The following is a 24,303-nucleotide window of genomic DNA, read 5'->3' as shown; positions in this document are numbered from 1 at the left end:
GTTCTCAGCTTGTCTGTACAGAAGCACAGAGTCGGGCCACCCAACAGTCTAGAGAGACAACGCCGAAAGAAAACATGCAGATTTTGACTCCAGAAGAGGAGCACCTGGAGTCCAGAGAGACCACGCCAACAGAAACCATGCAGATTTTGACTCCAGAAGAGGAGCACCTGGAGTCCAGAGAGACCACGCCAAAAGAAACCATGCAGATTTTGACTCCAGAAGAGGAGCACCTGGAGTCCAGTGAGACAACATCAACAGAAATCATGAAGATTTTAACTCCAGAAGCGGAGCACCATGAGTCCAGAGACACCACGTCAATTGTAATCGAGAAGAATTTGACTCCAGAAGAGGAGCACCAAGAAAGCAAAGATGAGGAATCAAATCCTCCACAAATGATTGATGTCACCAGCACCGATGCAACATCAGATCATTCGCACCACTCTCGAGACGAAATGCTCAATGACTCAAATTATCCACACGGGACACTCATAGAGAATAACAAGAAAACCAAAAGTCAAAAGAAGCACAGCAGAAACGAGAACAACAACAGCAAGAACAAAAGCAACATGAAGTGCGACAAGACCAACAACAATAGCAAGAAGCACAGCAGAAACGAGAACAACAACAGCAAGAACAAAAGCAACATGAAGCGCGACAAGACAAACAACAAAGTCAGGCACAAAGATAGCGACAACGACAGAGACAGAAACAACAAGAACGGCAACGAAAACAACAAAGTCAGGAACAAAGATAGCGACAACACCAAAGACAGAAACGACAAGAACAGCAACAAGAACGGCAACGAAAACAACAAAGTCAGGAACAACGACGGCGACAACACCAAAGACAGAAACGACAAAAACAGCAACAAGTACGGCAACGAAAACAACAAAGACAGGAACGACATAAACAACAGCAATGAAACAACGACTTGTACACAATGGTACTACTCGGCACATGAAGGACAATGCCACAGCACACTGCAAAACGATGACAAGACTACAAACATGCCATGGGATGACAACGAATCGCACAAACTCACATCTGCTCTAGAACAAGCAAGCACACCAGCATCCAAGGCGGATGAGATAATAAATCAATACCACAAGCACAGAAAAAAAAAGTCCATGCCAGTCAACATCAGTGATATGACCATGCAAACACCTCGGGATGACGCATTGGGTACTTAAAATAACAAGGAACACCAACAACATTCACAACGGAGTTGCAATATCAATATCACCACGTCATCAACAACAAAAAGAAAAAAAAACTGAACAAATTCATCAAGTTTGGACTCATAAATGTTTTATTAAGATTGGACTCATAAATACATTGGCTTTGTAAAAAAATATGCAATAGCACCATCACTTGTATAGATACGCATATCGTAAGTAACTGTTTTGTATAATTTTCTTTAACGATGTACAGAAGATATGTAAAGAGAAAAAGGGGGATGTGGTGATCGTAGATTGACTAGATACAATACAATTGAGCAAACACTAGAGGGAGAGCTATAAATACACCGGGACAGGATGTACAATTTTCTTTAACGATGTACAGAAAATATGTAAAGAGAAAAAGGGGGATGTGGTGATCACAAGTTAACTAGATGCAATACAACTGAGCAAACACTAGAGGGAGCACGGGAGAGCCATATAAATAGACCGGGACAGGAAGTGAGGACACACTTCACGGAAGGCAGAACTTGTAGCAGGACAGACACACCAGCTAGTAGCACTTGAGGTAGCCGTAGGTAACGCTCTGAAGAGAGAATGAATTCACAATAAAGCATCTTCTCCACATTTGAGACTACGAGCTTTATTAAGTCACGAGGAACAACACACAATGGTTTGTTTGAGGTTGCGCGGTTGTTTGAAGGCAAGTAGTGGGGGTGTGGGGATGACCTGGGCAAGATGTTCATCTTCATCGATGACATGTTGAAGGCTGCAAAGAATATGTCATAGTTTCTCCGCTCCGGGAAAGTACTGGACAAAGAAGGGTACTCTGTCGGTTGTGTCCCGTGTTTGTCTTTTGAGGAGGTTGGTGCGGTTTTTTGCTGTGGTGCTTTAGAACTGACCTGCTCTTGCAGCCACAGTATTAATATGATTTTTTATCATATGGACTAATATGATTAGTCCATTTCAGTTTCTGGTCAATGGTAAGCCTAGGATGTTGAAAAGGGGGATTCTCCATTGAATGTTATGGGGCGGTGGTTATTTTCTCTCTTGTTGGGGATAGTCATTGTCTGCCACTTGCGTAGAGTAAATGTTACTTTCCACATGTCAGCACAAGCCAGACATTGTCCAGGTCTTGCTGCATTTGGACATGGACTGCTTCAGTATCTGAGGAGTCACGAATGGTGCTGAACATTGTGTAATCATCAGCGAACATCCCCATTTCTGACCTAATGTGGGTGGAAGATCATTGATGAAACAGCTAAAGATAGTTGGACATAAGACTCTAGCCTGAAGAACTCCTGCAGTGATGTCCTGGGACTGAGAGATTGATCTAACCACCACAACCATCTTCCTTTGTACCACAAATTATTCCAACCAGCAGAGAATTTCGCCCCAACTCACATTGTCTCCAGCTTTGTAGGGGCTCCTTGATGCAAATACAGTCAAATGCTGTCTTGATTTCAAAGGCGGTCATTCTCATCTCACCTCTGGAGTTCAGCTCTTTAGTCCAAGTTTGAACAAAAGCTGTAATGAGGTCAGGAACTACGTGAATCCAAACTGAGTGTGAGTGGGCAGGTATTGCTCACCTATTCCATCACTTCATTGATGATCAAGAGTAGACTGATGGGCGATAATTTGCCGGTTTGTATTTGTCCTGCTTTTTGCGAACAGGACATACCAGCATATACCAGATGTGCTGGGCTACTCTATCATTTGAGGATGGGTATATCTGTGGAACCTCTTCCTCTGGTGAGGCTGTTTAATTGCCCACCACCATTCACGGCTGGATGTGGCAGGACTGTAGAGCTTAGGTCTGATCTGTTGGTTGCGGGACCGCTTAGCTCTATTACTTACTGTTTGACACACAAGTAATCCTGTGTTGTAGTTTTACCAGGTTGACACCCCATTTTCTAGCCATTTTTTCAGCTTTGACAAAGAGTCATCGGACTCGAAACGTTAGCTCTTTTCTCTCCCTACAGATGCCGCCACACTTGCTGAGATTTTTCAGCATTGTCCCTTTCCCCATTTTCTAGTATGCTTGGTGTTGCTCCTGGCATGCCCTCCTGCACTCTTCATTGAACCAGGGTTGATCCCCTGGCTTGGTGGCAATGGTAGAGTGGGGGATATGCCGGGTCATGAGGTGGGAGATTGTGCTTGAATACAATTCTGCTTCTGATCCACAGCACCTCATGGATGCCCAGTCTTGAGTTGCTAAATATGATCGAAGTCTATCCCATTTAGCACGGTAGTAGTACCACACAACATGATGGAGGGTATCCTCAATGTTAAAACAGGACTTTGTCTCCACAAGGACCACGCAGAGTTCACTCCTACTGTTACTGTCATGGACAGATGGATCTGCAGCAAGCAAATTGGTGAGGATGAGGTCAAGTATGTTTTTCCTTCTTGTTGATTCCCTCACACCTGCTGCAGTCCCAGTCTAACAGCTATGTCCTTTCGGACCTGACCAGTTCGATCAGTGGTGGAACTACCGAGTCACTCTGAGTGATGGACATGAAGTCCCCAATCCAAAGCATATTCTGTGCCCTTGCTACCCTTAGTGCTTCCTCCAAGTGGTGTTCCATAAAACCACAGAATAGTTACATCACAGAAGGAGGCCATTCAACTCATCTGGTCCATGCCAGCCCGAGGACACCCGGGTTCCCTTTCTAATCCCATCACCCTGCGCCCAGTCCATAGCCCTGAAGCTGATCGATGCAGATTGAGATATATTTTAAAAGAGTTTAGGGTCTCTGCCTCCACCATCAACTCGGGCAGCGAATTCCAGACTCCCATTACCCTCCATGTAAAAAAGGTCTTCTACATGTCCCCCCAACACCTTCTGCCACTTACCTTGAATCTATGTCTCCTGATTCTAGAATTCTCCAAGGGAAACAATTTTGTTCTGTGCACTTTCATCACTTTCCCTAATAATTTGGTACATCTAAATTAAGGCACCCCTCAGCCTTCTTTGTTCCAAGGAAAATAAACCCAACCTATCCAGTATCCCCTCATAGCTACACTTTTCTATCCCTGACAACATTCTTGCAAATGGATGAGTGGCCGGATGGTGTAAAATGGAAAAATGATCCCCAAATATCGCCTGACTATGTTTACTGTTTTCTCTTGAGGTAAATTCTCACTGCATTACAGTATATGACCGCGCAAGGCTGATGTAGAAGCTCGTGCTGTGGACTTCCTTGCCTCTCTGGGCCAGAGTATAGTTGGGCAGTTTGCAGTCAGAGGCGTGTAAAATTATTTTTGGGTGGCTTTTCCTGCAACAGTGTTCAGTGTCATGATCTGTGTTATTTCTTGAGTTCAGTATGGTATTATTTATTGATTTGAGTCTGGCACTAACAAACCCCGTGTGACTTTTATCATTCTCTCAGGTAAGCTTGAAGGGCCTAAAAGCCTCCTCCTGCTCCTATGTATCTATGTAAGTTGAGGGTTGACACTACATGGTAATCAGCAGGAGGACTCCTTGCCCATGTTGGACTTCATGAGGCGCAGTCTCAATGTTGAGGACTTCCAGGGAAACTGCCTCCCTAATGTATACCACTGTGTCACCACCTATGCGGGATCTGTGGGATAGGACATACCCAGGAATGATGATGATGGTGTAGTGTCTGGGATATTGTCTATACATATATATATATACATATACATATATATATAGGGGCAACACGGTAGCATGGTGGTTAGCATAAATGCCTCACAGCTCCAGAGTCCCAGGTTCGATTCCCGGCTGGGTCACTGTCTGTGCGCAGTCTGCACGTCCTCCCCGTGTGTGCGTGGGTTTCCTCCGGGTGCTCCGGTTTCCTCCCACAGTCCAAAGATGTGCGGGTTAGGTGGATTGGCCATGCTAAATTGCCCGTAGTGTCCTAAAAAGTAAGGTTGGGGGGGGGGGGTTGTTGGGTTACGGGTATAGGGTGGATACGTGGGTTTGAGTAGGGTGATCATTGTTCGGCACAACATTGAGGGCCGAAGGGCCTGTTCTGTGCTGTACTGTTCTATGTATGTTCTATATACAGTAGAATAATCAACAATACTTTGATGGTCATCATCAGACTTTTGATTCAAGATTGAATTCAAATCCTACCATCTGTCATGGTGGGATTCAAACCCAGGTCCTCAGAGCATTACTCGGGTCTTTAGATTATAAGTCCAGTGACAATACCACTGGACCACCACCTCCGAGTTATGAGACCATTTGTTTGATGTCCAGTAATGGGTGAGCAAAGTGTTGCTCCAATGACTCTGCGACATTCACTTTCTCTCTCACTCCTGTCAGCAATACTCTCTCTCTCCCCTCTGCAAAATTCTCTCTCACTCTGTCCTGTGTGCAACATTCTCTCTCTCCTGTCTGTGACAGTCTCTCTCTCCTGGCTGCACTTCTCTCTCTCTCTCTCTCCCCTCTCTGCAGCACTCTCTCTCTCTCTCTCTTGTCTGTGACTGTCTCTCTCTCTCTCCTGTCTGCGAAACACTCTCTCTCCTGTCTGTGACTCTCTCTTTCTCATGTCTGCTATACCCTCTCTCTCTCTACAGTCCATGACTCCCTCTCCTATCTGCGATCCCCTTTCTCTCGACTATGGTATGACACCCTGGGTGGGTGCACACTCAATTCCAGCCCACAGACTCTGGGGTCCCTGTGGTGAATTATAAACACTAATAATCCACACTGTATTGTACAACATGTGTTGAGCCTGTACCTTGTACTAGATCATGTGTAGTTGCGCGGCTCTACCCATAGGGGGAGATGAGGAGCTTGTACTGGGCTCCACCCTTGGCTCCGCCCATGGCTCCTCCCCCTAACCGGAAATATAAAGGTTGCTGTTGTGAGTCTGCCTGCCAGTTCATCAAGAGTTCATCTCACCACAGGCTTTGTTGTAAGATGATTAAAACCACTGTTCGCTTCTAATCACGTGTCGTGTGAATTGATGGTCTCATCAATTTAATCGTCTTAAGAAACAGTAAGGAATGACCATGGAATCAGCCCTCAAACCTGATCGACTGGAACTCGACCCACAGGATGCAGAGGCTAAATAAATCTTTCACACTGGCTCTGATGTTTTAAGGCCTATCTGGCTGAAGCAAGCACTACAGAAACTACGGAGGAGCAGAAACTCAGCCTACTGCACGCAAGGGTGAGCCATCGTATATATACTCAACTTAATTGTACCGGCTCATATACAGAGGCCCTGGCCCTACTCGACAGAATGTACGTGAGGCCCGTCAATGAGGTCTACGCATGCCACGTTTTTACTACTCGCCTCCAGCGTCCAACAGAATCGCTAGAAGAATTCCTAAGAGACTTAAAAACCTTATCCCGGGACTGTAATTACCAAGCTGTAAATGCTGCAGAACATAGCGAACTCGCTGTCCACGATGTATATGTTGCAGGCCTCAGATCCAATTACGTGCGCCAGCGGTTGCTTGAGAAGGGGGCCCAAAACTTAGAAGACACTGTAGGACTCGCCACTACTATGGAGGTCTCGTTCCGCAGCCTCAACTCGTTCCCCACGGACTCCGCGACCCCGTCATGGGCCCCCGACCAACGACTACCCCAGGCCTGCGCTGCGCGGCCACCCAGCCACTATGCTACTCCAGCCTGCCACTTTTGTGGCCAGCCCCAGCACCCACGGCAGCACTGCCCGGCCCGCAACACGACCTGCAGCAGCTGCGGTCGCAAAGGACACCATGCCAGAGTATATCTGGCGAAGAGAGCTCCAGCCTCAAACCCTCCCACAGCCCAGAGCACTCGCTCCCTGAATTCGCAGGCCCGCAGGCCCACAGGCCCCGTAACGCTGCGGTCTGTACTCCGGCTCCGCCCCCAACCGCCACGTGCGACCCATGGGGGCCGCCATCTTGGTAACCCCCCACCACGCGGCCGGCCACGTGCGACTCATGGGGGCCGCCATCTCCCTTGCCGCCCACCACGTGCGATCCACAGGGCGGCCATCTTGGGCTCCATCCTCTCCGAACTCAGCAACCCAGATCAAAGACTGCGACCTCAGCGGGCATTCATCACGGGGCCACTCCAGCACAGCTGATCGAGCCGCCGACTACCCACAACACAGCGCGGTCACGTTGGACCAGTCGCGTCCGAAACACCTCCGCAACTCCATGACGACCGTTAAAATCAACGGGTACAGTACACCGTGCCTCTTCGACTCCGGGAGCACCGAGAGCTTCGTACACCCTGATCTGGTAAGACGCTGTTCGCCCCCTGTTTTTCCTGCACGGCAAACTATCTCCCTCGCTTCGGGCTCCCACTCTGTTCACTTCCAAGGGCGCACCGTCGCAACCCTAACGATCCAAGGCGCTAGCTACTCTAATTTTCAACTATATTTCCTGCCTGAACTCTGCGCCCCACTCTTACTGGGACTCGATTTTCAGTGCAATCTCAAGAGTCACACCCTCAGCTTCGGCGGACCCCTACCCCCACTCACCATCTGCAGCCTAGCCACGCTGCGAATCTCCCCCCCCTCCACTCTTTGCTAACCTCACTCTTTGCTAACCTAGCTTTCTGAAAGCTAGTGATTCGAAACAAACCTGTTAGGTTTTGATGTAGCATCAATTGGACGCGAGGCACGATGAAGGTCCAAACTTAGGCTTTAATCAGCTAGTTGTTAGCCCGGTGGTCGACTACAGAGAAAGGCCGACCGCCGGGAACTCTGGGTACTTATACCCCGCCTCGGAGGCGGGGTCTACTTACCTCTCGACCAATTGGTGAGCAGTCACATGACTAGTTCCAGCCAATCAGACAAGAGGCACATGACCAGCCAGAGCCAATGGGAAACCAATGCTCTGCACCAATGGCAGTGCTCCCATTCATACCACCACAGGCTTTAACCTGGTGTTGTAAAACTTCTTATTGTGCCCACCCCAGCCCAACGCTGGTATCTCCACATCATGGCTATTTTAAAAAGAGCAGGAGAATTCTCTTTGGGGTCCTGGGCAATATTTATTCTTCAGTTGACATCATTAAAACAGATTAGCTGGACATTTTTGCACTGTTATTTGTGATATCTTGCTGTGCCTAAACAAGCTGACATATTTCCTACGTGGAAAGGTTACAAATTTGATTTGCAGTGGCAGCCATGGAGTGAGTGGTCGCAGATTCGGCAGCTCCCGGATTGAGGTGTTTGTTTTGGTCCTTTTCCCCGGTTGCCGGGTGGATGTTTTGGAGGGAAAGGGTGCAGAGCTGGTGGAGGAACGTTCTACTCCACTGGTGAGGTTGGTGGATGGATTTTTGGACCAGAAGTGGGTTTCGAAGAAAGGAGCTGCAAGAGCAAGAAACTCTTTGTGCAACACCGGAAAACATGGCGGAGAGTAAGGGATTGACACTATCAGCCCAATAGTCAACAGAGAAGTTGGGGGTCTTTCTGAATGAAAAGTTCAGTCAGCAGGGGCGGGAGGCTCAGGAGGACCTGGTAGATCTGCTGAAATCAGGGATTGACTGAGGCTGGAGACCCAGAGCCAGGTGATCTGGAAGCTGGAGTAGGCGGTGGGAGAGTATGAGGAGCAGCTTACCTCATTGGCGGCCGAAATCGGAATGCTGAGAAGCGGCTTAAGGAGAAAGTGGATTGTAATGTTCTTGTCAGATGGCCTGGATTTATATTACAAGAACACTTGCAGCTAAAACTATAAACAATTTCTTAACATTAACTGGGAGTCAAATATATACAAAACAACAGATGAATAACAGGATGAATATGCACAAGCAACCTCTCTCCCAGTTTCCTAATCAGTCTGAGGCCACCTGACTCTAACATTCACTTATATACTAATGCGACTCCTTGTGGTCAGTCAGTGAATTACAACACAACCATGATATCACTGCAGCTGACGTTAATTCTGACACAGATTTGTTCTCCATCAAACTGTTGTGAAAGTCTTCTTTTGTTTTGAAGAGTGCACAACGCTTTCTTCTTAAAAACAACCCAAGCGCGACGATTTCTGCTTAAAACCAACCTTTCCTCTGACTGTACATTGTAGGAACAAGGGCCGGGATTCTCCCCTACCCGGCGGGGCGGGGGGTCCCGGCGTATTGGAGTGGCGTCAACCACTCCGGCGTTGGGCCTCCCCAAAGGTGCGGAATTCTCTGCACCTTTAGGGGCCAAGCCCTCACATTGAGGGGCTAGGCGCGCGACGGAGTGGTTGCCGCTCTGCCGACCGGCGCGAACAGCCTTTGACACCCCGCCAGCTGGGGCCGAAAGGCCTTTGCCGGCCAGCGGAAGTCCGCGCATGCGCCGGGGCGTCAGTGGCCGCTGACGTCACCACCGGCGCATGCGCAGGGGAGGGGGTGTCTTCCGCCCCGCCATGGTGAAGGCCATGGTGAAAGCTTTTGTTTTGCTTTAATGTTTTGCATTCTCCTCCATTTCCATGTATGGCAGTGTGGTACACAACCTTCTATTCATGAGTAACTCTGCTGGCGATCTACCATGTGACAATGGTAATGCTTTGTAATGTGATCTTGCAAGATATGGATCAGATGGCTGTCCATTGTTTTCTATAATGATTGTTTTGTAATAAGTACACTTTTTCATTAAGATCTTTAGGATCCATGCCGATACAAGCACCACCATTTTTTTGTTTCACACAAACCATGGAATTTACCCCATTAATAGGGTCTTCTATCTTGATTACTTTTAATTTTTGTCATTCTGTCTTGCTCCTTTATGAGATGATCCGAAGAGGTGCAGATACTCTTCTTGGTGCCTGTATCACAGGTTTCGCATTCTCTCTGAGTTGTCCCGAATGGCAGTGCACCAAAACCCGCGAACACATCGCTGAATTTGCTGATAATGCTCTCAGAATCCTTGGAGTGTTGATCCAATCCTTTGTGGATGCCATATACCAACTGCACTAGACCTAATTCTACACAGGATTGATCATCTAATAATGAATCCAAGCCCTCGGATATAATACAGAATGGGACGGAATAAACTGTGTTCTTCACTGCCACACTCAGGTCACAAGCACCATAACATTTAATGCTTGAACCATTTAATGCGTGTGCAGCATGGTAGCAACAGGTGGATAGCATGGTGGCTTCACAGCGCCAGGGTCCCAGGTTCGATTCCCCTCTGGGTCACTGTTTGTATGGAGTTTGCACATTCTCCCTGTGTCCGCGGGGGTTTCCTCTGGGTGCTCTGGTTTCTTCACACAGTCCAAAGATGTGCAGGTTAGGTGGATTGGCCTGATAAATTGCCCTTAGTGACCAAAAGGTTAGGAGGGGTTATTGGGTTATGGGGATAGTGTGGAAGTGAGGGCTTAAAGTGGGTCGGTGCAGACTCGATGGGCCGATTGGCCTCCTTCTGCACTATATGTTCTATTATAATCTCTCATAGATATTTTGTGATTTATTCTAATTGGCTGTATTTTTAGATTTTTTAAATCAGTCATGCTTATTAAATTGGCTTTGGCACCTGTGTCTCACTTCAATTGGACCACTGTACTGTTCACTTCAGGTGGTAGCAGCCATTTGTCCTCATCAACCGCATCATTTTCAATGGAGCATCAGTTTGCATTTTTTTAAATGCTGGATAATTTTTTGGTGTCTCTAAATTACTCCAACAAACAATAACATTTCATCATTTGAGACTGTGAGCGGGATTCTCCGAACCCCGTCGGGTCGGAGAATCGCCGGGTGGCGGCGTGAATCCCGCCCCCACCGTCTACCGAATTCTCCGGCACCGGAGATTCGGCAGGGGCGGGAATCGCCCCGCGCCGATCGGCAGCCACTTGCAGAGGCCCTTCCGGCGATTCACCGGCCCGCGATGGCCCGAAGTCCCGCTGGTTCTTTACCAGTACTGCCGGCGTAGATTAGACGAGGGGGTGCCCCCACAGTGACCTGGCCCGCGATCGGGGCCTGTGCCTTGGGGGCACTCTTTTCCTACACGTCGGGCGTGTCAGCCTCAGTCATCAGCCGCTGACTCGCGCCGGCCGGCAGATCGTTGATCGTTCATCCCCGGGACACTCCTCCCGGCTGGGAGGCTGGTTGCTGAGTGACAAGGGTTACCCGTTGCGGTCGTGGCTGATGACAACTATACGGAGGCCACAGACCGACGTGGAGACCCGCTATAACAATGCCTATTGTGCGACCAAGGGTGTGGTCGAGAGGTGCTTTGGGCGGCAGAAGATGTGCTTCAGGTCCCTGGACTGCTCTGGAGGGCCCCTCCAGTACACGTTGGAGTGGGTCGGCCGCATTGTTGTGATCTACTGCATCCTGCATAATATAACCCAGCAGAGAGGCAATGTTCTGGAGGCAGAGGAGGAGGAGTGGGACGGGGAGCAGGGAGAACTTAATGAAGGACACGCCTCGCCAGATGAGGATGTGGAGGGGGGTTGGCAATGTATGGGACATTATGGGCTGGACAGGGACGGGGCCTGCCCACCGATACCGGCTGGGCCAGCTGGCATGGGACGAGTTGTTAGCCACACTGTTCACAGACTGGGGAGGGGGAAACTCGCTGAGCATGAGCAAGGACAGCACAGTACGGCACCACCCCACCACCCTCACCCCACCCACCACTGACCACCCTCACCTCGCCCAACACGAACCACCCACATGCACACAACCCCTCCATCACATATCCACATGCGGCACAACGGGCAAGGCTCACACACTCTCTCCAGTGGAAGAGGATCTATTGCATGGTGTGGAGGATGGTGACACCCACTCTGCAAAGAGCTCCGGGCTCTACATCGTTAGCCAAAAATAATGGTCTGCAGGGGGTGGGGGTAGACGACTCATGGCCACTGTACGACCCTCCACCTGGGTGGGAGATGTGGGCGTGGTTTCCAGCCTCATTCGGAGTCTCCTCCTGCATGCCCTCTCCGTGTGGTCCTGGGAACAGATGCGGCACCGGTAGACACGGGGCCTCATTGGGCGCCTCTGTCGCCATGGCACCACCTCCTCCTCCTCCTCCTCCTCCTCCTGTCAGGCGGGTGGCCTTCGAGCCTGGGCGGCTGCCAACTGCCCCTCTGCGGCAGCCTCTGCCGCCTCCCTGGCACGCCCCTGCTATAGCTCCCATAGGGCTACATGCAGGGCAGCGGCACCCGCCACAGCAGCCAACATCGCTGGGTGATGGCCAAACATAATGGTCTGTAGGGGGTGGGGGTAGACGACTCATGGCCAATGTACGACCCTACACATGGGTGGTCCCTGCATGAGGCCTGGACACACTGCAGCGCACAGATCCGTCATCTGCCTGAGGCGGGGTGGTGAGTGTGAAGTGATGGGGTGGGGGGGCGCATGGCACACTCACCTAAGGTTGACCTCTTATCACCCCTCACACACACGCGCGCTCACTTCCCATCCCACCCCCGCAAACATCGGACAGAGCACAGAGGCAGCTTCTGTATGTGAGAAAGTGCTTTCAATGACAAACAGTTCATACATGTGCCCTAGCTCCTTTAACTAGTCTGTGCTCTACACCCATGCCAACATACTCAGTGTCTAATTTTATGGCCTGACAGACCCTATGACTACGTCTAGATGCTTCCCAGATAGTACAGCAGAACTGGAGACAAACTCCTGTGATTCCTGCCCTGTGATTAGGGTCCCCTTTGGTGGCCGTTTCCTGGGGCTGCCCAGCCTGGATGGGCCAGGCTGTGCCTCGGGCGAGTAGGATGGCGTGCTGACAGTCTGATCTGTCCGTTCTCCACCAAAAGGGGGAAGTGGGGGGTGTAAGGAGGGAGAAGGAGGGGTAGGGGGAGGGGGAAGTGGGGATGGGAGGAGGGCGGATGGGGGGGATGGGAGGTGGAGGGCAAGAGTGGGTTGGGCAGGCAGGGGGGTTCTCACTTGGTGGTGTGCCCTCGGTCATCGGGCCAGCGTGCGAGGTCCAGGGCCCTCTGTTCATGAACGGTGAGGAAGCGCAATTCAGGTGGACCCCCTCCGGTCCTGTCACGCTCTCGGTTGTTACAGGTGCGCTTCTCCTGGGGCGGGGTGGGGGAAGGGGCAAGAGAAAAGGGGCATAGGTTCACAGGCCATCCTGCCAATGCAGCTTGCATGAGTGGGTGCAGCCATGTGGGTCGCATCTAGGGCTGTACCGCTCATCATGCGGAGGGGGGCCACATGTGTGGGGGGTTGGTGGGTTGGTGCCATGGGCGCAGTGGGGGTTTCTCGCCCTGGCTGCCCTGTCTAGGTCATTGACCTTCTTGTGGCACTGGCTGCCTGTTTTGGGGGGGTTGTGCCCACGGCGCTGACAACATCTCCCACCTCCCCCCACAGGCGCCAGCTGGTGTTGGCTGCGACCCTACGGCCATGTCCGGGGTACAGGGCCTCCCTCCTCTGCTCCACTGCGTCCAGGAGCAGCTCGATATCATGGTCCTGGAACCTCGGTGCTGCACGGCGGGCGGCCATCTTCCCGCGTTGCACTGTATCTGTGCTGTTGCCATCTATTTAACAGCGACGCGGCGTTAGCGCGTTTATGACGCCGTTCCGGGTCGCGCCATCACCCTTTCCATGACGCCAGTGCTGACCCCTTCCGTGGCGCAGAATATGCGCACTTTTGCTGGCCTCGATGTCGGAGTCGCTCGTGCCACTTTTGAAGCCAGCGTCAGAACTTGGTCGGGATCGGAGAATCCCGGCAATGGTCTTTGAATGTATTTATGGCTGAGCTAGATAGATTCTTGATTAACCAGGGGGTGAAAGGTTATCAGGGATAGACAGGAACGTGGGATTGAGATTACAATCAGATCAGCCATGACCTTATTGAATGGAGGAGCAGGCTCGAAGGGCCGGGTGGCCTACTCCACATTCATAGGTTCGTCTGTAAACACTTATGCCTCTGTGGTGTAGGTACACGCACAGTGCTGCTAGAGAGGGAGTTATAGAATTTTGACCGAGGGAAAGTGAAGGAATACATTTCCAGGTCGGGGTGGTGAGTGACTTGGAGGGGAACCTCCTGGTGGTGGTGTTCCCAGGTATCTGCTGCCTTGTTCTTCTTGATGGTTGTGGTCGGCAGTTTGGAAGGTGCTGCTGAAGGAACCTTGGTGAGTTCCTTCAGTGCATCTTGTAGATGGTACACATGGCTGTCACTGTTCATCAGCGGTGGAGGGATTTAATGTTTGTGGAAGGGGGAGCAATCATGCGGTTTTCTTTATCCTGGTTGATGACAAGCTTCTTGAGTGTTGTTGAAGCTGCACTTGCCCAGGTAAGTGGAGGGTATTCCATTACACTCCTGACTTGCGCCTTGTAGATGGTGGACAGGCTTTGGGGGATCAGGAGGTGAGTTATTCGCTGCAGCATTCCTAGCCTTTGACCTGCGCTTGTAGCCATAGTGTTTATATGGCTCGTCCGGTTAAGTTTCTGGTCAATGGTACCCCCCTGGATGTTGAAAGTGAGGGATTCAGCGATGGTAATGCCATTGAATGTCAAGGGTGGATGGTTAGATTCTCTCTTGTTGGAGATGGTCATTGCCTGGCACTTGTGTGGCATGAATGTTGTTTGCCACTTGTCAACCGAAGCCTAGATATTGTCCAGGTCTTGCTGCATTTGGACATGGGCTGCTTCAGTAACTGAGGAGTTACAAATGGTCCTGAACATTATGCAATCGTAGAACATAGAACATAGAACATAGAACGATACAGCGCAGTACAGGCCCTTCGGCCTTCGATGTTGCACCGACATGGAAAAAAAAAAAAAAAACTAAAGGCCATCTAACCTACACTATGCCCTTATCATCCATATGCTTATCCAATAAATTTTTAAATGCCCTCAATGTTGGCGAGTTCACTACTGTTGCAGGTAGGGCATTCCACGGCCTCACCACTCTCATCTGTAAACATCCCCACCTCTGACCTTTTGTTGGAAGAAAGATCATTGATGAAGATGATTGGACTTAGGACCCAACCCTGAGGAACTCCTTCAGTGAAGCACGGTAGCATAGTGGTTAGCACAATTGCTTCACAGCTCCAGGGTCCCGCTTGGGTCACTGCCTGTGCGGAGTCTGCACGTTCTCCCTGTGTATGCGTGGGTTTCCTCCGGGAGCTCCGGTTTCCTCCAACAGTCCAAAGATGTGCAGGTTAGGTGAATCGGCCATGATAAATTGCCCTTAGTGCCCAAAATTGCCCTCAGTGTTGGGTGGGGTTACTGGGTTATGGGGACAGAGTGGAGCAGTGGGCTTGGGTAGGGTACCCTTTCCAAGGGCCAGTGCAGACTCGATGGGTCAAATGGCCTCCTTCTGCACTGTAAATTCTACGATTCTATGATGTCCTGGAGCCGAGATGATTGACCTCCAACCACCACAACCATCTTCCTTTGTGTTAGGTATAAATAGGAATGCAATTCTTTCTATAATTCCCTCCCTCACAGCACACTGTTCAACCAAAAACATTTTAAATGAAAGGTTCATTTTAATGAACATTTTAAACTTTGTCTGATTTCTAGATGGCTATTTAATTACAATCACTGTTTTAATTAAACCTCTCTCAAATATATGTTTACATTCTGTGATTCTATGTGATCTTTGTATCCTCATTTGCTCCAGGTGAAATCCCAGGGGACTGGAGAATAGCTAATGTGGTACCGCTGTTTAAGAAAAGGAGTGGGGCAGCACGGTGGCGCAGTGGTTAGCATTGCTGCCTCAAGGCGCCAAGGTCCCAGGTTCGATTCTGGCTCTGGGTCACTGTCCGTGTGGAGTTGCACATTCTCCCCGTGTTTGTGTGGGTCTCACCCCCACAGCCCAAAGACGTGCAGGGAAGCTGGATTGGCCAGGCTAAATTGCCCCTTAATTGGAAAAAATGAATTGGGCACTCTCAATTTTAAAATAAAGAGAAAAAAAAGAAAGGTAGCAGGGATAATCCTGGAAACTATAGGCCAGTCAGCTTCACATCGGTAGTAGGTAAATTTTTGGAGAAAATTCTCAGGGACAGGATTTGTACCCATTTGGAAACAAATGGACTCATAAGCGCTAGGCAGCATGGCTTTGTGAAGGGGAGGTCGTGCCTCACTAACTTGATCGAGGTTAAGGTGACAAAGGCGACAAAGATGGTTGATGAAGGGAGGGTGGTGGATGTTGTTTACATGGACTTCAGTAAAGTCTTTGACAAGGTGCCTCATGGCAGACTAGTACAAAAGGTGAAGTCCCACGGGATCAGAGGTGAGGTGGTAAGATGGATACATAGAATTTACATAGAATTTACAGTGCAGAAGGAGGCCATTTGGTTCGGTCACAGAAGGCAAAGGGTAGCAGTAGAAGGGTGTTTTTCTGAATGGAAGGTTGTGACTAGTGGTGTTCCATAGGGATCTGTGTTGGGGCCTCTGTTGTTTGTGGTGTACATAAACGATTTGGAGGAAAATGTAGCTGTTCTGATTAGTTTGCGGATGACACCAAGGTTGGCGGAGTGCAGATAGTGATGAAGATTATCAGAGAATACAGCAGGACATAGATAGGCTGGAGACTTGGGCAGAAAACTGGCAAATGTGAGGTAATGCATTTTGATGGGTCTAACATAGAGGGGAAATATATTATAAATGGCAAAACTTAGGAATATAGAAAGTCAGAGAGATCTGAGCGTGCTGGTCCTCAAATCTTTGACGGTGGCAACACAAGTGGACAAGGTAGCCAAGAAAGCATACGGAACGCTTGCCTACATTGGAAGGGGCATCGAGTATAAAAACTGGAAAGTCATGCAACAGTTGTATGGAACCTTGGTAAAGCCGCACTTGGAATATTGCGCACAATTCTGGTTGCCACACTACCAGAAGGTTGTGGAGGCTTTGGAAAGAGTGCACAGGAGGTTTACCAGGATGTTTCCTGGACTGGAGGGTGTTAGCAATGTGGAGAGGCTGAATAGACTCAGACTGTTTTCATTAGAAAGACGGAGGTTGAGGGGTGACCTGATAGAAGTCTACAAGATTATGAGGGGCATAGATAGAGTGGATGGGGAGGCACACTTTCCCAGATGGAGGGGTCAGTCACCAGGGAGCATAGGTTTAAGGTGCGTGGGGCAAAGTGTCAAGGAGATGGGTGAGGCAGGTTTTATTACCCAGAGGGTGGGGAGTGCCTGGAAGGCGTTGCCAGTGGAGGTTGAGGAAGCAGATTCATTAACGGTGTTCAAAAGGTATCTTGACAAACACATGGATAGGATGGGTATAGAGGGGTACGGCACTAGGGAGTGTTGAGGGTTTTTGCCAAGGGTGATATCATGACCTGTACAGGCTTGGAGGGCTAAAGGTCCTGTTCCTGTGTTGTATTGTTCTTTATTCTTTGTGATTGTGGTAAATTACAGAGTATATCTTGTGTTTTGCAGTGGCTAAATTTGGAAAGTGTCCCCGGAGATTGGTGGTTGCCGTGACGAAGCGAGGATGTACGTGTGACGAGGACTGTCCTGGCTCTGATAAGTGTTGTGTGTTTGATTGTGGTGCCGTGTGTGTGCCCCCAGCATTCAGTAAGTATCATTCACTCTCAATTCTTGTGGCTTATCCAGGTAACTAAAAAATGTACCACAAACCAGTCTTCAACCCTCTGAGAAATTACCTGTGAACAGCTTTGAACATCTGAGGATCAGATTACACAACACGTCTGGGGATAAAAGCAACACAGGACAGGAAGCGGCCATTCCCCCTTCCCGCAAAGCTATTCCAATAATCAGTTAGATTATGGATAATATGTCACTTATTTCCATATACTCTCCTTAGCATTGACAGGGTGGATAGTCAGAGGCTTTTTCCAAGGGTGGAAGTGTCAATTACAAGGGGGTCCAGGTTCAAGGTGAGAGGGGGAAAGTTTAAGGGAGATGTGCAGGGTAGGCTTTTCATGCAGAGTGGTGGGTGCCTGGAATGTGCTGCCAGAGGATGTGGTGGAAGCTGGCACATTAGCAACATTTCAGAGGCATCTGGATAGGTACATGAATAGGGAGGAAATGGCGTAATACGGACCGCGTAAGGGTAGAAGGTTTTTTTAAAATTAGGGCGTCATGATCGGCAGGGTGTCTAGGAGGGCCAAAGGGCCTGTTCCTGGGCTGTACTTTTATTTGTTCTTTTGGCTGACAAAAATCTATTCATCAAAATGACCAACATTGATCAAACCACCTCTAAACCTTTTAAATTCCAGGAAGTATAAGACAGAAAGAACATATAGCCATATTACACTTATTTCAGTGAAACAAAATAAGTGATGGCTATTCGCTGGTTCATCCCTCAGGAAGACAGGGCATTCTGGGGAGGGAAGGTGAATGGCCAGTGGTCTTGGTACAACAACAAAGGTAAACTAAGGGATGAGACCTAAAAGCCGAGTACAGGAAGTTAGGAGATAAACTAAAATGCAGGACCACAAATGTAGTAATCGCTGGATTACTCCCAGTTCCACTCATTAGAGAGAGCAAGAATAAGAGGATAGATCAGACGAATGTAGAGATGGTGTAGCGGGGAGGAATTTCGATTCTTGAGTCACTGGGATCAGTTCTGGGGAAAGTGGGACCTGTACAAAGCGGACTGGTTGCACCCAGGGACCAATGTGCTTGAGTGGGCTTTCACACGTTCTTTTGGGAAGTATTTAAACTAGTGTGGCAAAGGGATGGGATCCCAGGATCAGATAGGTCAAATATAGATCAGGAAAATGCTGGTAGAATATTAGCTAGTGATGCTCCAAACAAAGGCCTCGATCCAGAAGATATTAAATTGCAAGGTCCAGTTTGTATGAATCTTCTGATAAAAGGTCGGTTAATCATTAGTCTTTGCTGCAGGAGACCTCTCGTCTCCTGCTCTCGTTGTGACCTAACCAATTTTTAAATACAATTCCAGCATAACCTCCTTGCTCTTACACTCTATGCTTCGGTTAATAAAGGCAAGTATATCATATGCCTTCTTAACCACTGGACCCACCTATTATGTACATGTGCACGAAGGTCCCTCTAATCTCGGCGCTTCCCAGAGTCCTGCCATTTATCATGTATTCCCTTACCTTGTTTGTCCTGCCCAAGTGCATCACCTCCCACTTATCCAGATTGAATTCCATTTGCCACTGATCAACCAGATGTGACCATCAATTCACAAGACATGTGATTGGAAGTGAACAGTGGTTTTAATAATCTTACAACAGATCCTGCCTGCGACGAGATGAACTGGCAGCAGGCTCACGACTTCAGAGCTTTATACTTCCGGTTAGTGGGAGGAGCCGTGGGCGGAGCCATGGGCGGAGCCAAGGGTGGAGCCCAGTACAAACTCCTCATCTCCCCCTATGGGCAGAGCCACGCAAAGGCTCGTATACAGAGCCCACAAGGACATAATACATATAATAGAACACAGTGTGAATTACTAGGTTTATAATTCACCACACAACCCATCTGACCAGCCCGTCTATATCTCTCTGTAATCTAAGGCTATCCTCCTCACTATTTATCACCCAACATTTTTTGTATAGAACGATACGGCACAGTACATTGTATCATCTGCAAACTTACTGATCAACCCTCTACATTCATAGATTCATAGAATTTACAGTGCAGAAGGAGGCCATTCGGCCCATCAAGTCTGCACCGGCTCTTGGAAAGAGCACCCTACCCAAGCCCACATCTCCACCCTATCCCAGTAACCCCACCCAACTCCAAGGGCAATTTTGGATACTTAAGGGCAATTGAGTATGGCCAGTCCACCTAACCTGCACATGTTTGGACTGTGGGAGGAAACTGGAACACCCGGAGGAAACCCACGCACACACGGGGCTAACGTGCAGATTCCGCACAGACAGTGACCCAAGCTGAGAATCAAACCGGGGACCCTGGAGCTGTGAAGCAATTATGCTAACCACTATGTTACTGTGCTGCCCAATGAATCATATCTAATGCCCGTGAATTATATCTAATTCATTTATATAAACCACAAACAGCAAAGGCCCCAACACTGATCACTGCGGGACCCTATTGGACACAGGCATCCAATGAGAAAAACACCTCTTGACCATCACCCGCTGCTTCCTTCAGCTCAGTTGGCTGGATAGTTAGTTTGTGATGCGAAGCAAGGCCAGCAGTACAGATTTAATTCCCATACTGGCTGAGGTTATTCATGAAGGCCCTGCTTTCTAAACCTTGCCCCTTGCTTGAGGTATGATGACCCGCAGGTTAAATCACAACTGGTCAGCTCTCTCTCAAATGGGAGAGCGGCCTGTAGTCCTTTGGGATTATAACGACTTTACTTTACGACCTCATCAAAAATTTTCCAAGTGCCCTGCTATAACATCTTTCACAATAGCTTCGAACATTTTCACTCTGACAGATGTTAGGCTAACTGGCCTGCAGTTTCCTGCTTTCTGTCTCCCTCCCTTTTTAAATAACGGAATTACATTTACTATTTTCCAATCTAATTTTGGAAAATTAAAAACAATGCATCAACTATCTCATTTACCACTTCTTTTAAGACCTTAAGGTGAAGTCCATCTGGACCAGAGGATTTGTCAGCCCACAGACCCAACAATTCGCAAAGTATCACTTCCTGGTGATTGTAATTTTCCCTTCCTTTCATTGCTTGATTAACAGCTGTTTTTGGGATGTAACCTGTGTCCTGTACATTAAAGACCGATGCAATTCATCCACCCCTACTTCCCATTACCAATTCCCAGAATCACTTTCTATCAGACCAATGCCCATATTTTAACTCTTATTTAAATATCTATAGACATAATAGAGACAAAGAACAAAGAGAACAAAGAAAATTACAGCACAGGAACAGGCCCTTTGGCCCTCCCAGCCTGCGCCGATCCAGATCCTTTATCTAAACCTGTCTCCTATTTACCAAGGTCTACTTCCCTCTGTTCCCACCCGTTCATATACCTGTCTAGATGCCTCTTAAATGATGCTATCGTGCCCGCCTCTACCACCTCCACTGGTAAAGCGTTCCAGGCATCCACCACCCTCTGCGTAAAAAACTTTCCACGCACATCTCCCTTAAACTTTCCCCCTCTCACCTTGAAATCTAAATAACTAAATATAAATAAATATAAGATAGTCAGAGAGTTAGATAGGGTTGACAGTGAGAGTATTTTTCCTCGGATGGTGATGACCAACATGAGGGGGACATAGCTTTAAATTGAGGGGTGGTAGATATAGGACAGATGTCAGAGGCAGTTTCTTTACTCAGAGAGTAGTAGGGGTGTGGAACGCCCTGCCTGCAACAGTAGTAGACTCACCAAATTTAAGGGCATTTAAGTGGTCACTGGATAGACATATGGATGAAAATGGAATAGTGTAGGTCAGATAGGCTTCAGATGGTTTCACAGGTCGGCGCAACATCGAGGGCCGAAGGGCCCGTACTGCGCTGTAATGTTCTATGTTCTATGTTCTATTTTTGCTATCTGTATGTAAATTACCAACTAGGGACGACACAGTAGCACAGTGGTTAGTATTGTTGCTTCACAGCGCCAGGGTCCCAGGTTCAATTCCCGGCTTGAGTCACTGTCTGTGCGGAGTCTGCACGTTCTCCCTGCCTCTCCGTGGGTTTTCTCTGGGTGCTCCGGTTTCCTCCCACAAGTCCCGAAAGACGTGTTGTTAGGTGAATTGGACATTCTGAATTCTCCCTCAGTGTGACCGAAGAGGTGCCGGAGTGTAGCAACCAGGGGATTTTCACAGTAACTTCATTGCAGTGTTAATGTAAGCCGACCTGTGACAATAATAAGGATTATTATTATTCTACATTTCCCTCGTACTCTAGTTTTTCCCTCCTTATCAATCTTTTTGTTATTCTTTTGATCTTTTTTACATCTGACCTGCCACCCACCTTTGACAAAAGATATGGGGCAGGATTCTCCATCGGCCGATGACGGAATCAGGAAACACGATTGGGCGGCGAATCATTGCTGATGCTGAAATCGCCGTGGCCGCCAATTTCATGCAAATCCGCCTCCAATGGGCCGAATTCCCAATGGCGAGGTTCACTCGTGCTTTTAAAAAGCGGAAAACCAGTGTCGTGGTTGATAAAGGAGAGGGAGGAGGTAGGACACGGAGGGGTGTGTCCGTGGGCTACCGAGCTGGCTGGGGGGGGGGTGGGGGGTGGGGGTGGGGAAGGTGCGGTCAGGGCTGGGTCGGTGGCGGGGCTATGGGCCGCGGGGCTATGGGCCGTGTGGCTGGGGTGCCCCCCCCCGGGACTGGATCAGTTCCCAGGCACGGACTGCCATTGCCGCAGCCTGTAGAGTGACAGCGGCTGTATGGGTTCCCCCACCCTCCACTCCACCCCAAGGTTTGATCAGGAATAGTCAAAATGGCTTTGTCAGAGGGATGTCATACCTCACAAATTTGATTGAACTTTTTGAGCATGTGACCAGATGTGTAGTGCAGTTGATAATAACAAAAATAATCTTTAGTAGTGTCACAAGTAGGCTTAAATGAACACTGCAATGAAGTTACTGTGAAAACCCCCTAGTCAACACACTCCAGCACCTATTCAGATACACTGAGAGAGAATTTAGAATGTCCAATTCACCTAACGAGTGGGGGGATGTGATACATACGGTCTGGGGGTGTTACAGTTATTATGGGTTATTTTGTTGCATTTCATTGTTTGTCGTTATGTTTTATATTTTCTGTAAAAAATTCCAATAAAAATTATATTTAAAAAAAAAAGGTCCGAACCAACAGGGGGCGCAACAGGTCTGCATACATCTTATAGAATTCGACCGGGAACCCATCCGGCCCCGGCGCCTTCCCCGACTGCATGCTCCCTATCCCAGTGACCAGCTCCTCCAGCTCAACCGGCGCCCGCAGTCCCTCCACCTGTCCCTCCTCCACCCTCGGGAATCTCAGCCGGTCCAAAAAGCGCCCCATCCCCCCCTCCTCCGCTGGGGGTTCGGACCGATACAGTTCCTCATTGATGCACCATCGATTGCACGCGAGGCGAGTGATTTACCAATGTCAGGCTTTAATTAACTAGAACACAGCCTGGCGATCGTCTACAGTGGAAAGGGACGATCGTCAGGCTTCTGAGCATTTATACCTCGTTGATAGAGGTGTGGTTAACTCAGCCTCTCGGCCAATCGGTCGAGAGGCACATGACCGACCAGGGCCAATGGTAAGCCGACGTTCTGGCCCAATGGCAGACGAGTATGCAGATCATATCATCACACTCATAAAAGTCCCTGAAGACCCCATTAATATCTACCCCCCTGCGCACCACATTTCCTCCCCTATCCTTAACTCCACTGATCTCCCTGGCCGCATCCCACTTACGGAGCTGGTGTGCCAGCATCCTGCTCGCCTTCTCCCCATATTCATACACCGCTCCCTGTGCCTTCCTCCACTGAGCTTCCGCCTTTCTGGTGGTCAACAAGTCGAACTTAGCCTGGAGATTATGCCGCTCCCTCAGCAATCCCTCCTCCTGAGACTCCGCGTACCCCCTGTCCACCCTCACCATCTCCCCCACCAGTCTCTCCCTCTATCTCTGCTCTCTCCTCTCCCCGTGGGCTCGAATGGAGATCAGCTCCCCCCTAACCACCGCCTTCAGCGCCTCCCAGACCGTCCCCACTCAGACCTCCCCATTGTCATTGGCCTCCAGGTACCTCTCGATACATCCTCGAATCCGCCCGCCCACCTCCTCGTCCGCCAACAGCCCCACCTCCAAGCGCCAAAGCGGGCACTGGTCTCTCTTCTCCCCCAGCTCGAGGTCCACCCAGTGCGGGGCGTGGTCAGAAATGGCTATCGCCGAATACTCAGCATCCTCCACCCTCGCAATCAGCGCCCTACTCATAATGAAAAAATCAATCCGGGAATAGGACTTATGCACATGGGAGAAGTATGAAAATTCCCTGGCCCTCGGCCTCGCAAACCTCCATGGATCCACCCCTCCCACCTGGTCCATAAACCCCCTCAACACCTTAGCCGCCGCTGGCCTCCTACCCGTCCTGGATCTGGATCGATCCAGTGGCGGATCCAGCACCGTGTTGAAATCCCCCCCTCCATTATCAGGCCCCCCGCCTCCAAATCTGGAATCCGGCCCAACATGCGCCACATGCGCCACAGGGGCCTCACGGTAGCATGGTGGTTAGCATCAATGCTTCACAGCTCCAGGGTCCCAGGTTCGATTCCCGGCTGGGTCACTGTCTGTGCGGAGTCTGCACGTCCTCCCCGTGTGTGCGTGGGTTTCCTCCGGGTGCTCCGGTTTCCTCCCACAGTCCAAAGATGTGCG

The 24,303-nt window shown here is 49.4% G+C and overlaps 1 protein-coding gene across 1 annotated transcript in view; it reads left to right on the top strand.

Moving 5' to 3' along the window:
* LOC119969129 (keratin-associated protein 5-1-like) overlaps nucleotides 1-24,303 on the top strand; it is a 148,432-nt gene that overhangs the window by 113,245 nt on the left and 10,884 nt on the right. Inside the window, exon 7 of the mRNA XM_038802347.1 lies at nucleotides 17,445-17,582. Within this exon, the coding sequence (XP_038658275.1) occupies nucleotides 17,445-17,582 (138 nt within the window). The remainder of the gene's footprint in view (nucleotides 1-17,444; nucleotides 17,583-24,303) is intronic.

The sequence above is a fragment of the Scyliorhinus canicula genome, chromosome 7 (assembly GCF_902713615.1).
Source record: "Scyliorhinus canicula chromosome 7, sScyCan1.1, whole genome shotgun sequence".
Taxonomy (NCBI): Eukaryota; Metazoa; Chordata; class Chondrichthyes; order Carcharhiniformes; family Scyliorhinidae; genus Scyliorhinus; species Scyliorhinus canicula.
This window is presented reverse-complemented; position numbering and strand designations above follow the sequence as displayed.